The sequence below is a fragment of the Gorilla gorilla genome, chromosome 5 (assembly GCF_029281585.2).
Source record: "Gorilla gorilla gorilla isolate KB3781 chromosome 5, NHGRI_mGorGor1-v2.1_pri, whole genome shotgun sequence".
In the NCBI taxonomy this organism is placed as follows: domain Eukaryota; kingdom Metazoa; phylum Chordata; class Mammalia; order Primates; family Hominidae; genus Gorilla; species Gorilla gorilla.
The window spans coordinates 152,700,376-152,714,404 of NC_073229.2; the positions used below are offsets into that span (position 1 = coordinate 152,700,376).

A 14,029-nucleotide genomic window follows, 5' to 3' on the forward strand; every position below is an offset into this window, starting at 1 on the left:
CAGAGCTTAAGACTGGAACACAAGTCCTCCTGTAGCAAGGCCAGTGCTCTGTGCATTAAACAGCCTCCTGCATAGATCTCCAAAGGCATTGGCTCTGAGGTAGGTTGCTGCCAGCCCCTTCACCTCATTCATATATTTCCTGAGCATTTAAGTGTTGGTTTAGATAAAGGGGCATAATGAGTCAACACCAGATAGCAATCTGCTCCAACCAACCAGGTGGTTAGCGCAAATTATTACAAACTTCATCATTTAGGACTGACAGTCATCACATAAGGACATAATAAGACAGAAAAAGAGTCATAAGTTATTATCATAAGTTATTTATGATAATAGACAAAAGTGTATGAAAACAAGCCTCCAGTGACAAAGGGAAGCGTGATGAGGTCAGTAAACCTTCCTCCTCAACCACTGTCTACACCCCTATGTGCCAGGCCAGCTGCCCTGGCCATTGAAGGTCCATTACGGACCATTAAAGTGCCTGAAGACTATCCCCTGGCCTCAACTGGCACAGCCATGGTCCTCAGTCAAATCCACTAGCACTAACATGTGATTAAGACAGCCTGGGTAAATCTCTCATTAGGAGAGCAAGTAGCTAGGCAAACAGCTGCTACTTCTCTACATTTTATTCATTATTCAGTACCCCAAGATATTTCTTATAGCAACTCTTCCTAATATCCCATGTTGCTCAGATATACATAATAAATTTAGGCAGCAGAGGTTAGAGGATCAAAATTAAAAATAAAATCACCATCATCTCTTGAGGTTTTCAAAAATAGTAGAGTTAGTAGGTTTTCTCTGTGTCAATATCATTTACCATAGCTTACTTTACCCTTTGCTTTCTATTAAAAATAAATAAATGCATACATGCAAACACCTATACATGCATAGATGTATAAATTCTGTCATGATATCCGAAAACCAAGCAGTTATCTAAGATAGTCTCTTGCATTCACAGACATATTATCACCTTATATGCAGATTACTATTCTAATCAAATCCAATCACTAAGTCAGGTTTATATTTGGAAATATTGTTTCAGAAATTTGGAATACAAACCAAAAATTTTTTAATCTTAAATAATAATTATATAGATTACTGTTAAGGAAAATGATATATATACAGTATACATTAATATATGATATATATATAGTAAGAACACTAACCTATACATTAAAAATCTTTAATTTGAGCTCAAGTTCTTCCTACCTGTATGACTTTGGGCAACTTATGTCAAATGAAGGGGTCATTAATTTCTAAGATCTTTTTTAACACCAAATTCTACAAATTTTTAATGTTAGACTAATTCAATACTGAGACAAGGAAAATAAAATAATGGAAATAATATAAATTCATGCTTTAAAGTAGTCCTTAAAGGGAAAGCCAATAAATAAACACTCTCAGATTAAAAACAGGTGATCTGTAAATGTATACAAGCCTGCCAGACACAAATTGCCTCTTTCCTCTCTTTCTCTTCCACGCTTTCCCACTTAGAGATCACCTAGTGGTCCACAACAGAGAACCATCTGATCCCACTGTCTCTTCGCCATCATCTTCCATCTTCTTTCTTCCCCATCAGAAAGATTATAAACCCTGGGCCAAGCCAATCAGCACACTAACTTCCCCTCAGTCAGAGCCTTAGATTCAATGGTTGGAAACAAGATCAGTGGATTCAAGCACTGTAAACCTTAGAGCCTCATCAGGTGCAACCAGCAGATAATTCACATTTCCTTAAGGGACTTGAACCTGGGATCTTGTTCGGTGGGAGCTGCCACAGCCATCATGCCTCTGTATGGAGCCTAAGAAGCTCCTGGAATACCCTAGAACTAAACTAAGCAGGCAGAGAAACATCATGTCTCAGTGGAATTACGTCAACTTCTAAATCAAGCTCCACCTGAATTGTAGTTAGGAGAGACAAATAAATTCACCTTTTGTTGCAACCAGTCTGGGTTACATTTTCTGCCAAGATGCAACCAAAGAAATGTCTAATCTTTAAACATTTGTGTACATTCATTAATGAATCTTGACTCTACCAGTGACTCATATAGCCACTTGGGACAAGTTATTACTTAACCCCTCTAGGCCTTAGTTTGTAAAATGGAGATGATCCTCATGTTAAAGGATATTGTGAGGATTTAAAATTATGTAAAACACTGATCACAGGCCCTAGCAGGTCATGGGCTCTCAGTAAATTGCAGCTCATATTGTTATTTTTGCAATTGCTTTAGGAAAAGCTCTCTTCTCCAACATATAAGAAAATAAATGAACCTAATTATTGCTCATAAGAATAAAAGCAGTACTAGTAAAAAAGACAAGTTCCAGAATTTGGAGTCAAATTAGAAAAAGTAACTGTGAAGTTCTTGAAGATATATGAAAGTGCCCTCTCAGAGTCTCTCCATCACTACTTCTCCTCTAACAGTGATCAGTCTCCTATTAAATCTTTCTTTAAACATTAGTGTCTAAATTAAGTACATATGGAAATATACTAATTTACAGTTCATTAATTCAATAAATTATATATTTTATATTTAAGACAATATAGGTTAGGCAGACTTTTATTTACAGTATCAAAAATATAGAGAACGTTGCTATTATCCCAAACTCCAGCTTCTGATCTCATGATACAGCCAACTGTAATGGGTGAACATTAATTTTTACTTCTTGTTTTTTATTAGTCTCTGCCATAACCACGTCATTATGCCAATATTTTCTGAATCACTAGTGAATGGCAAAAACAAATATAGCGGTTGTGATTTAATCAGAGACAACACTGTTGAAACAGCTAGCACAAGTAGACACATTTAGAATAGTAAATGGATAACAAAAAACACTTACAGGCTCATTAATAAGAAGGCAATTAGGTCTTCTGGGAAAATTCATTTTCTAAAAGAATGCTAAAGCAAGCTATAAAATGCAAGTAAAATTGTGTTTTGACATGAATACTGTACACTGTCTATTACATCATAATTTTTCTCTTGAGAAAACTGACAAGAATCTCTGTTCTTAAATATGAGCACAAAAGATAATAAAAAGAACCCCAGTTATATTTAATGCATTCTACCTACCAACTCTCATTCATTAAATTTGACTGTCCTATAAATGAGCTCCTTATTACAAAGATCTTAAATTACGCTTAGATGAAAAAGAGAATTATAAAGCAAGAGACTGCTACTAGTAATGTCAGAGGGAATAGTATTTCCTGTATCAACATAACATTATGCTAAAAATGATTTGCATATAGCGTGTTTGGTTCCTTGAAGAGTATGTTTATCTTTAAATATTCTTATACAAAATATTCATAACCAAAACTAGTCTTACTTTTAGTCTCTTATGAAAATATTTTTTTTCAAAATCGTCTGAGCATTCTTTTAAAAAGCTTGTATAGTACTGTTGTTTTGATGTGTCTGGAATATTAAATAATAATCAAGTAAATATTGATCAGAAATATACTCCAGGGGCCGGGCATGGTGGCTCACACCTGTAATCCCAGCATTTTGGAAGGCTAAAACAGGAATACCACTTCAGCTCAGGAGTTCGTGACCAGCCTGGGCAATATGGTAAAACCCCATCTTGACTAAAAATACAAAAATTAGCCGGGCATGGTGGCGCACCTGTAATCCCAGCTACTTGGAAGCCTGAAGCAGGAGAATCTCTTGAACCCAGGAGGCAGAAGTTGCAGTGAGCCGAGATCGTGCCACTGCACTCCAGCTTGGGTGACAGGGCAAGACTCCATCTCCAAAAAAAAAAAAAAAAGAAAGAAAGAAAGAAAGGAAAAAGAAATATAAATCCAAGGAAATGTATTTCAGGTTGTCATTAATCCTTTTGCAATACTCTTGAAATTCTATGGTAAAGTTCATGTGACAATCTTTTTAAACTGAGCTTTCTTTGTCCTAGAGCAGTGTTTCTCAGAATTAAATGTTCCATCAAATCACCTGGGGATTTCATCAAAATGCAGACTCTGATTCAGTAGATCTGGGGTGGCTCTGATGATCACAGATCATCACAAATTTCCAGATGATGCTAATTATATTGGTCCATGAACCACAAAATCCCAGGACACCTTGCAGTGAGGAATCCAATGACCATGAAGCAATCAGTCATCAATCCTTGGGTGGGTAGTGAGGACCCTAGAAAGCCTTCCTCTCTACTCTTGAATTTACTGAATGACCTAAGAAAAATCACATCAAGGAACTGTTGCCAGTCTGTCACTTAAGCAGCTGCTAGGTCACCTCCACTATCCAACAAGGATTAAGGGAATTTCTGTGGCTGGTCAGCTGCTGCCTTGAACAGCACTTGGAGAATCGGCCTATGAGCAGCTGGTTAAGGAACAGGCTGCACTGGGAAGGGTTTATATTAATAGATACCAATCTGGAGAAAGATTTATTATTTTATCCTTAAAAGTATAACAGCATAGTATAGTATACAGTATAGATTATATACAGCTTATTTTCCACTTGTTTCTACATCTATGAAATAAAGTAATGATCTATTTTCACTACTCTTTCCAAAAATGTAAGTATGGAGTTTTGATACCATCTCTAGATGCCCTTACCTTCTTTCTAACCTAAATGTTTCTACAACTAAGTCCTAGCATTGTTAAGATGTGTGTGTGTGTGTGTGTGTGTGTGTGTGTATTCACACAGAGGACTACATACTTACATCTTTCACATTTCCCAACAAAATAAATACAAACAATAACTCCACTACGCACTATTTTATTTTGCCTTGTTTCTGAATTCCCCTTATTAAAACAATTCCTAGAATGACACCTGTTGGAGGATTCAGCCAGCACTGCCCTGTTCATCATTTTCATTATCAGAGCTCAATAATCATATCAAGTGGAAACACGGATTATTCCATTTAGGACAACTTAATTTGATCCTAAAACAACTGTAAGTGACAAAATAAGCCACTTGTAATTTTTATGGATTATCAACACACGAAGGAGAATGCCAAAAATTTCAACCAGAGTTAAGTGGGGAAATGGCAATGTTCCACGAGAGGATCAATGTGATCCTTAGATCCCAGGCCCAGTGTTTTCCCAGAACCTCAACAATCTAAAAAAAACCTCACGAAACTAAGTTTTAAAATTACATACACTTAGTTTTCATTATTAAAATATTAAATACAGATCAAAAGAATTCCCACAAGAATACAAAAGGAAAATAAACATACTTCCCACAACAGAATCTTCATGAAACTTTAAAAACCTTTTATGTGAAACTACGTTTCTTTAGGAGTATTTTCACAAAACACATTTGCACTAATGTGGAGTGTGAAGTTTATAAACTATTCAGAGTTCACACTGATATCAAACATCATAACATTTTTTAAGTTTTCCAAGGCATAGTTGTATGTAACTTATCTCACTTATCTCAAAATATCAAGCAATGTGGTTCTGAAATTGTCTATCCCCATTTATAAAAGGGAACTCAAAGACTTCAGAAACAGCAACAAATAAATGTTCTGTGACATTAAAAGATTAGTTCATGGATATGCAAGTTTGCTTTTTGCTTCAATTGAAATAAAAAATAGCCTGATTAATGTATTATTCACTTACTTTGTTTTCAAATACTGTTTTAAGACCTATCATGAACTGATGTCTTGTACTTTTTTTTCAGTACTATGACAAACAGCATGAGTTTTGATTAAAAAAACAAGTCATGTTCAAAAGCAATTACAACCTTTTTAGGCAAAAAGAAACACCATTTGAAGAAGGAACACAGACCAGATACATATGATCAAAGTGTAAAGACTGAGAGGAATACACAGAGGGAAATTTTTACATTGACAGAACTAGAAATAAATGTGTTTGCGCAAAGGCAAAGGCTGATTTCAATAAACAAGTCAAAAATAGGACTTTTTTCCTCTTCTAAAAATTAAGTAAAAGATCAAAGACACATACACACACTCACACACACACACACACGTGCACACACACAGAATCCCTGTTCTTTGTTTTGTCTTTAAGAACAATCTGTAAACTTTCTTGATGCTTCCTGCTCTCAATCTTCCAGCATCTCTCTTCCTGCACTCCACGAAAAGCAAGTAGGGGAAACGGGAGCAGCACAGATCCCTATTTAGCATGATGTTCACTGTCTTTAATACCAGTTTGAGTAGACCTGGTATACTGCACTTTAAAAATATTAGTAGCCAACACACTTTTTCTATATGGAATCTTATCACATGAATTAAATATTACCTTAAAGGCCAGAAAAACCTGTAACAAACCATCATTGCTAGAAATATGAGATTTGGTGGGAATGTTGGCATTAGCTTTGGTTAGTGGATGAGTCATATTTCCAGTTCTTAAGGACATGTACAGCACTAAAATATATTTGGCAAAAACAAAAGGGCTGTGATCTTGTGTATATATATGTGGGGCTCTGTTTTTGCTAGAAACGAGTAGGAGGGAGTGTGGGAGGGGGCAGAGTGGCAGAGGGGTTGATTTATTTTTGAAATTCACTTTTATGAGCACAAAGAGAAGAGCTGTCAGCAGCACACATGCCAATGTCCAAACAGCAGCCAGACTCTCCTCTTTCCGTCTGGGTAGGCCAGACACAAAACTACATCTCACGACCTAGGAAAATCAAGAGTCAGATGTAAGAGGACTAGAGAGAGAAAAAAACAGTCCTGGAAATGTCCAGCTACATATGATTGCTAGTGATTAGAACGTGGAGTTTTAATGAATTGAGGGACCGAGGGATATTTAGCCAATGAAAACCAAAAAAACTAACAGGCAAACCTTAAAGCAAGCGGGCTCCAATATATCTTCCTAGCAGGTAATAAGTATAAGAGAAATTAATCTCACCTAAAGAGACAACAAGGAGTCAGATACTGCTCAGGTGCTGCTTAGATGAGTTACAGCATTCTAAGTGCACATCAACAGGGTGACATGTCAGGAACTATAGACAAAGCAGGATCTCGAGCTGTATTTCCAGGCTCCTATCATACAAGAGAGACAATAGTCCCTCTCTAGGTCATTGATAAGACTGCATCTAAAAAGCTACATATTATTCTCAACACAGAGTTGAAAATCTGAACCAACAGTTAAACAAACAGCTAAAGAAACCGACTAAAAATATTTTTTTCTGTAGTTAGAAATACCAGGAAGGTTAATAGTGACTCTTCCATGGGTCTAACTCAAGTAAGGATTTATACGAGGTAAGTTAAAAAAATTAAGGATAATCGATCATTGTGCTGACAAAATTATGGTCTGGCCAATCTAGTATGTTTAACAATAACTATGTTAAACAATAATTAAATGAATGACTGGCTGAGTGAAAACACACACACACATGCACACACACACGTGCGCACACACACACTCACACACAAATCCTGAACAGCCTGCACTTACTGGAGAGAGAATTTGGAAGCAGTAAAAAGCTGAAACTAAGGCACTTAATGATGATTACACCCCAGATAGCTGCACAGTGCTTTACGATTTACAGTGCTAGTTCCCATAAATTACTTCATTTAATCATAAAAACCATGTGGAAAGGTCAAGTCGGGTATTATTATCCCCATTTTACAGAGGAGAAAGCTGAGTTTCCAAGTCACCTTACCTGCATCTGGTTTTGTCAGTCATCTAAGTCCTTCTACAGAAAACTTTCTTACATTATATCAAGAGATCACAGCTATACAACCCAGTGAATAAACCTTAATACTTCTTTATTCTTCTATGCCTTGGTTTCCTCAGATATGGCATGGGTGTCATTTTAAGTGAGAGGTGAAACTGAAAGAATGTATGAGTTGGGATTTACAGAACGTTCTGGTTTTAAAGAGGCTCACAGTGCAGCAGTTTTACACTTTAACTGCAAAAGCTAAGAAAAAAGTCACAATAATGAAAACACTCTTACATTTTTGGTTTAAACAAAGAAAACTGAATAAGTATATGACACATCAAAGTCCCAACAATGCTCAGCCTTTCAAAATTTGCTTTTGAAGCTTACTACATTAGGAACCACATGATATCGGAAAGTAAACTGATCTTAATGAGTATGATTTGAAAGACATACTTAAGATATTTTTAAATTCTCAACATGAATTTGTCTTGGACTTTTAAAGTGGGTATATTTAAATTTCTCAAAAGGAATAAAAGTTCACTAGTTAAAGTAAAATATAAGAAAAACCAGCAATATAGAATACACCTCCAATCTTCAATACATCTCTAATCTATGTCTGCAACAAATCTGACTGCCATAGAATTTTATGACAATAAAATATCAAATGATTTATAGTAGCCAGAAAAAAAGGAAGTATTTACAAAACAAACTTATAATTTGTGGAGAAAGGCAAATCCACATCTGACTTTAAACTCTGGGAATAAAAGACATTCATTTCTGGGCATACATTCCTAAAGGGCAAAATCTTGAGATGCAATCCTGTGATTACTGTACTTTTTAGGAATGCACATTATATTAATTAAATATACAACATCATGTCAAATGTTATGCTTTGTCACTAAAGAAAAGCCAGGCATATTTAGTTAAAGTACTTAGAACTAGATATCTAAGAACACAATTGTTTATTGTACATATCTAAACTCCAGGTATCAGAAAAGCTCATTTTCACATTCAGCTGGAGGAAAAGTAATATTTACTTGTTAATTAAAGGGTAAATAACATTTAAAAAGAGAAAAAGAAAAGTTTCTTTACTGCTGAAAATATATCCATCAGCTGTTGAGACATTAATAGTTGCAACTCTTGAATACATGTAAGTTTAATCATGCAACTGGTAGAGTTCAAACTTTCAATTAACAAACTACAAGCCTTTTCAAGCGTAGGCTCTCCGTGCAGTGACAAACACTGTGCAGAAATCAATACTCACTCCAACTTGCCTGCATATAATGAGTTATATCAAGCACGGTTTCAATGCTAACGGGCATTATATGTCAGAAATGCATGCAGTAATGCTTACTCCAGAAAGAATTCAATTAAACCATCGGATTATTTTTTGCATAGAGCTGTTACCCTCTGTGTACATCAATTATATACAGGGCTTTTCCTCTGCGTGCTGCCATTTCATAATCTCTGCCTGAATGTACGACACATGCTGCCACCTGAATCTGTTGTTTAACTCCCTTTACAGAGTTCTAAATGGGGCGGGGGTAGGAGAGCAATGGAAGGGAAATAAACGATTACTCCAGAAAACAACGATTTGAGTTTATTTCCAGGAAACAGGGCCTCCACAACAACGTGAGAAACTGTCAGGTACAAAGTAAGTTATTTGCGTCCTGCGGCTTCAGCCAGGAGCGTGGCTGTCGCTGTTCCCGTCTTCTCCATCACCCTCTGGCCACCTCTGCGTCTCCATCTGCACCGCGAACCCCAGCAGCAGATGCGCTTGCCAGCCAAGCGAAGCTGGGTAGGTTGGCCAGAAAAGTTGTCAGGACTGGCGGGAGGTAGACAAGTGCTCGGGAGCCCACTCCCCAGCGTCCACCTGGTGAAACTTCAGAGCCCCCAGAGGAGAGAACGAAAGAAGCAACCAACCTACACGAAGAATAACAAAACTGGAGGGGAACAGAGGGCGGGACCGGGAGAGCCGGGGTTCACGGACTTCTCTGAGCGGCTTGACCGAGAACCCCCAGGGCTACAGCGAGACGTTCCACTTGTCTCCTTTTGGGTTCTCCCGGCAGAAGGCAGTCATTTACAGTCCGCTTCCAGCCCCAGGCCAGATCCGGGGAGCGCGGGGCCAGCCTGGCGGTGGTTTTGCCCGAGGAGCGGGCTCCCACGCGCGAGTCAGCCTTCCTCCACCAGGCGCCCAGACCTCGATGCCCATGAACGCTCAGAGTGGGTCCTTAGAACCGCATTTCAACACATCTTACAGGGCTCCGCCAACACACACACAGAACATGCTCTAAGCAGTGCCCGAGCGCACAGGGCAAGCCCGGGAGCAACCCAGCGCTGGGGGAGGAGAAAGGGGACTCCGGGAGGGACGGGGAAGTAGTTAGACAATAGTCAGGGGAGGTTATTCCCGGGACAAAAAGCACCTGGCAAAGCGCGCCGAGGTCAGTCCCTTCGAATCTCCACATTTCTGACAATGGCTTCCCAGGGAATTTGTTTAAACACCCAAGTGGCAGACAGCAACAAGCCCGCACCACAAGCAACAGAGTGCCGTCACTGGAGTCGTAACTACTTTTTCTTTCTCTCTTCCCCACTAGCCCGGCGCAGGCCACGCGAGACGCCGAAGCCAGCAGGTCCCCACACTCTCCGGCTCGACCGTGCCAGCCTGCGCCCCGAGCAAGCTTCGGAGAGGAACAATGGGTGCCCCGCGTCCCACCTGGCACGAACTCTGGGGACAGCCCTCCCTCTACCCTGTGTCCCCCATCCCCGGACAGAGAGAGCTCCCCACGATCCTTGTCCCCAGCCCTGGCGGGGACCTGGCTCACCCCTCGTGAGCCCAGGACTCCAGGCGTTCGTTGGGGACGCCCCCCGGCCACTCACCTGCGGAGAACTGGCCTTGGGCCGATCCCAGGAGAGGCCAAGGGGAGAGGAGCAAGAGCGCCACAAAAGCAGGCAGCGCCGCCGCCGCCGTCGTATCCATGCCGAGTTTGGGAGAAGTTTCAAGCAGCTTTGCAAAGAGCTGCCGGGGGAATCGCCGCGAAATCCACGACGGAGGCGCGGGCCGGGCCTCGCGGGGTGAGGACGGTGAGAGGACAGCCGCCCGCCCGCACTTTTTCCTTCTTCGCGGTCGCCAAACTACCTCAGGGGCGAAAGCGTCGCCAGCGTCTCCGGCCGGCCGCGGCGGCAGCTCTCCATGCTCGGCGGAGGCTGCTCCTGTTAGTCAAGAGTTACTTTGCTCGGGGAGGGACGGGGGCGGAGCCGGGGGTGACGTCGCCCCGCGGGCTCCGGGCGCTTCTGAGGAATGCGGGCTCGGGCGCGGCGCCGCCACCGCCTCCTGCCGGAGAGACGCGCGCCAGCCCCGGCCGCGCGCCCCGCGCCCAGCGACCCGCGCCGCCTTTGTTCGCAGCCTGGGCCCCGCCGCCAGCCGCTGCTCGGGGGGAGCGAGAGGGAAAGGGGAGCCGGCCCAGCTCGCTGCCCTGTTCCAGAAATCAGAGTTTGAGAGGCAAGAGTTCGGTAAGCCGTGCGACCAGACGACCGAGGACGCGCGCAGAGAAACCCCCGCCGTCCGAGGAGAGGCGTCCTGGGGTTCCGTCCCCAAGGTGGAGGTCCCCCCGAGCGGTTGCTGATAGAAAGGGGAGTGTGGAAGCGCCCTGAGGAAACACCCGCCTGCCTTGAAAACTCCCCGTTCCTTATTCTTGTAATAAGGAATAAGACACCCCACCCCCATCGAAAACTTGTCCCTTATTCATAGAATAAATAAAACTTGAACCAGAATAAACGATCGGTAACTTTCCAGCGTGAACAGCTGGCGTGTCTCCTTTCTGGTTTATTTGTCATTTGCCAAGTATTTGGATTTACTCTGCTTCACTGACTTTGCTTGTTGTTCTGAAACCCTCCGGCCCCTTTCCAGTTCTCACCTAAGAACTGCATCAGGGCTTATTATCCCTTCCTTGCACCTAGGTCTGGTGTGTGTGTGGTTTTATTTTTTTTAATATCTAGTAGGTAGTTAAGACATAAGTATTTAACAAAAGGACTTTTACACTGACCATGAAAACAGCTTCTTCGGAATGATTCATCTGGCAGAAAATAATACTATATTATGACAGTAAAATATTTCACAGTTAACTACTTCAGCAGCTTGAAGTGGTTTCGCCATATGCCACCCTGCCTTACTTCTGTGGTAAGACTGTATGGTGCATACTTTATTCATTTTTGTAAAATGTCACAAAAAATAGGTATGGTCACAATTGAATAACATAATAACTGATTCAGAATTTTTATGTGTTATGTACAATTGCTAAAACAATAGTCTGTTGATTGACATCTCTCAGTTTCTCAGACATCTTAGCCTTTGTAAATCAAGACAATGTGAAATTCATTTTAATATAACATTCACATAATTTACCAAGCCACATATTCTTTTAATCAAATATATGCTATTAACGACCAGACTTACGACAGAGCCTGTGGAAATAAAAATGTAATAAATATACACACAAATATATACATATATAAATACATATTATACACACATACATATCAGGCAGAAAAGACTTTTAAAAATTCTATGAGAATAGTAGCCTGCTCATTAGCACACTGACTAGCCCAACCCTTGTCAATTCAGTTCAGCATAGTTAAGTTCATCCTTCCTTAGGGTGCAATGTAGATTTTTTTTTTTAACTCATTAACCTATACCTTCCAACACACCATCACCATTCCATTTCTTTAATTAGAGAACATTCCTAGATCCCAGGTAACAAAAAACTGAGGGACGTATTTTTCTTTTTGAGGACAGCAGAACTTCCTAAAATTTAGCAGCAATTTTTCCAGTAAAAACAAACAAAACCCTACTGTCTGTATACTAATTCATCTGTTCTACTCTTGTAAGAAATGTAAAAGAAGTTCATGACGTGGTAATTTGTTTGTTTAAACACACAAACAAAAAAATTCTTTAAAGATTTTCACACAGTGCCAGGACAAAGTGCACGCAATTCTTACCTTGCCCATTTTGGGGGACAGCTGATAGAAGATTCATTTCGTGAAACTTTATTAATTTCTCTATCATGGAAGTAATAATAGCAGGTAATGTTTAGAAAGTTCTTCAAATGTTCTAGGCACTGTCTTAGAGTATACAATGTCACACTGAGACATCAAGATTTTCAGTGTTTCATTGAGTTCAGACAACAATTCTGTGAAGACTTCGGTACAATTATTCCCATTTGACAAATAAGGAAACAAGGTTATAGATTAAGTAACTTACCCAAAGACACATACTTAAGTGAGAAGTGGGGGAGGCGATGCAAAGAGAAGAAAGGAAATTCTCAAAAGAAATCAGCAAACCAACACAGATGGTTTCTCACTAAAAATCAAAAGCACGCAATAAAACTTTTAGGTGAGTACATTATTCCTTTTGTGCATAACTAATGCTGACCAGTATGGATTGAAATCACTTGAGTAGAAATCTGGTGGGTCTTCTACATAGCTAAGTGCGTGGCAAATATTAGGAATTAGTAGATTTTTGTTTGTTTGAAAGAATAAATGAATACATGAATCAATAGAAGTATAAATTTGGTTAAACTTTTAGGAAAAGAAATCATCAGCCTACATTAAAAATCACTAAAATCTTCCTATTCTTTAGTCTAGAAGCTATTGCAAGTAAATAATCCAAAATATGAAAAATGTTATTTAATATGTTTATCATTTCAAAAGAGAAAGAATATAAATATTCTACAATAGGCAGATTCATAAGCATTATATGGTAGAATATCTCATAGCCACTAGAAATGAAGGTTATGAAAAAAGAGTAAATTGCAAGATGGAAAAATGCTTATGATCAAGTGTTGGGTAAAATCATCAGAAGACAATACAGAGTTTCAGTTTAGAAAGATAAAACAGTTCTGGAGAGGGATGGTGGTAATAGTTGCCTAACAACATGAATGGACTCAGTGCCACCAAATTATATACTCAATAATTGTTAAAATGATAAAGTTTATGCTATGTATATTTTACAACAATAAACAAGAACAGAAGACGAAAGTCTTTGTACTGTAACCAAGAAAAAAAGAAGGCTGAAAAAAATTACAAAACATAGTATTAATATAGTTAGTAATAGATGTAGTATACTAAAATTTTATGGGAGCTCTTCTCTATTTTCCTATTGTTTTGGCCTATGGTTACAGTATTTCTTTTAAAAGAGGACAGCTTTGTGTTCTGATTGCAGATCTACCACACACTAACTCCAATCATAATCTTAGATCTGCATTTGGCAAGTGTTTTCTGTAGAATCCAAGTTCTATCAGATTTAAATAAGTATAATTCAAAAATACAGCCTCAAGATTAAATTAGCTCGGAGAACTCTGGACTGAGCAAAGTTTAACAGATTTCTTCAATATAGCAAGCTTCTTTATTATAGAATCTTTCCCATGGTTTCCAATATGGTATCATGTGCTATAAGTCTATTGGAGAAG

General features: G+C 39.5%; 1 protein-coding gene across 5 annotated transcripts in view; it reads right to left on the reverse strand.

Annotated features, from left to right (window-relative positions):
- Positions 1-11,351, reverse strand: part of PTPRK (protein tyrosine phosphatase receptor type K) — a 560,471-nt gene extending 549,120 nt beyond the window's left edge. For all 5 annotated transcript variants that reach the window (XM_031012171.3, XM_031012169.3, XM_031012170.3 and 2 more), the window contains exon 1: positions 10,443-11,351. In XM_031012171.3, the coding sequence (XP_030868031.1) occupies positions 10,443-10,542 (100 nt within the window). In that variant the 5' untranslated portion in view covers positions 10,543-11,351. The remainder of the gene's footprint in view (positions 1-10,442) is intronic.
- Positions 11,352-14,029: the final 2,678 nt, after the last annotated feature.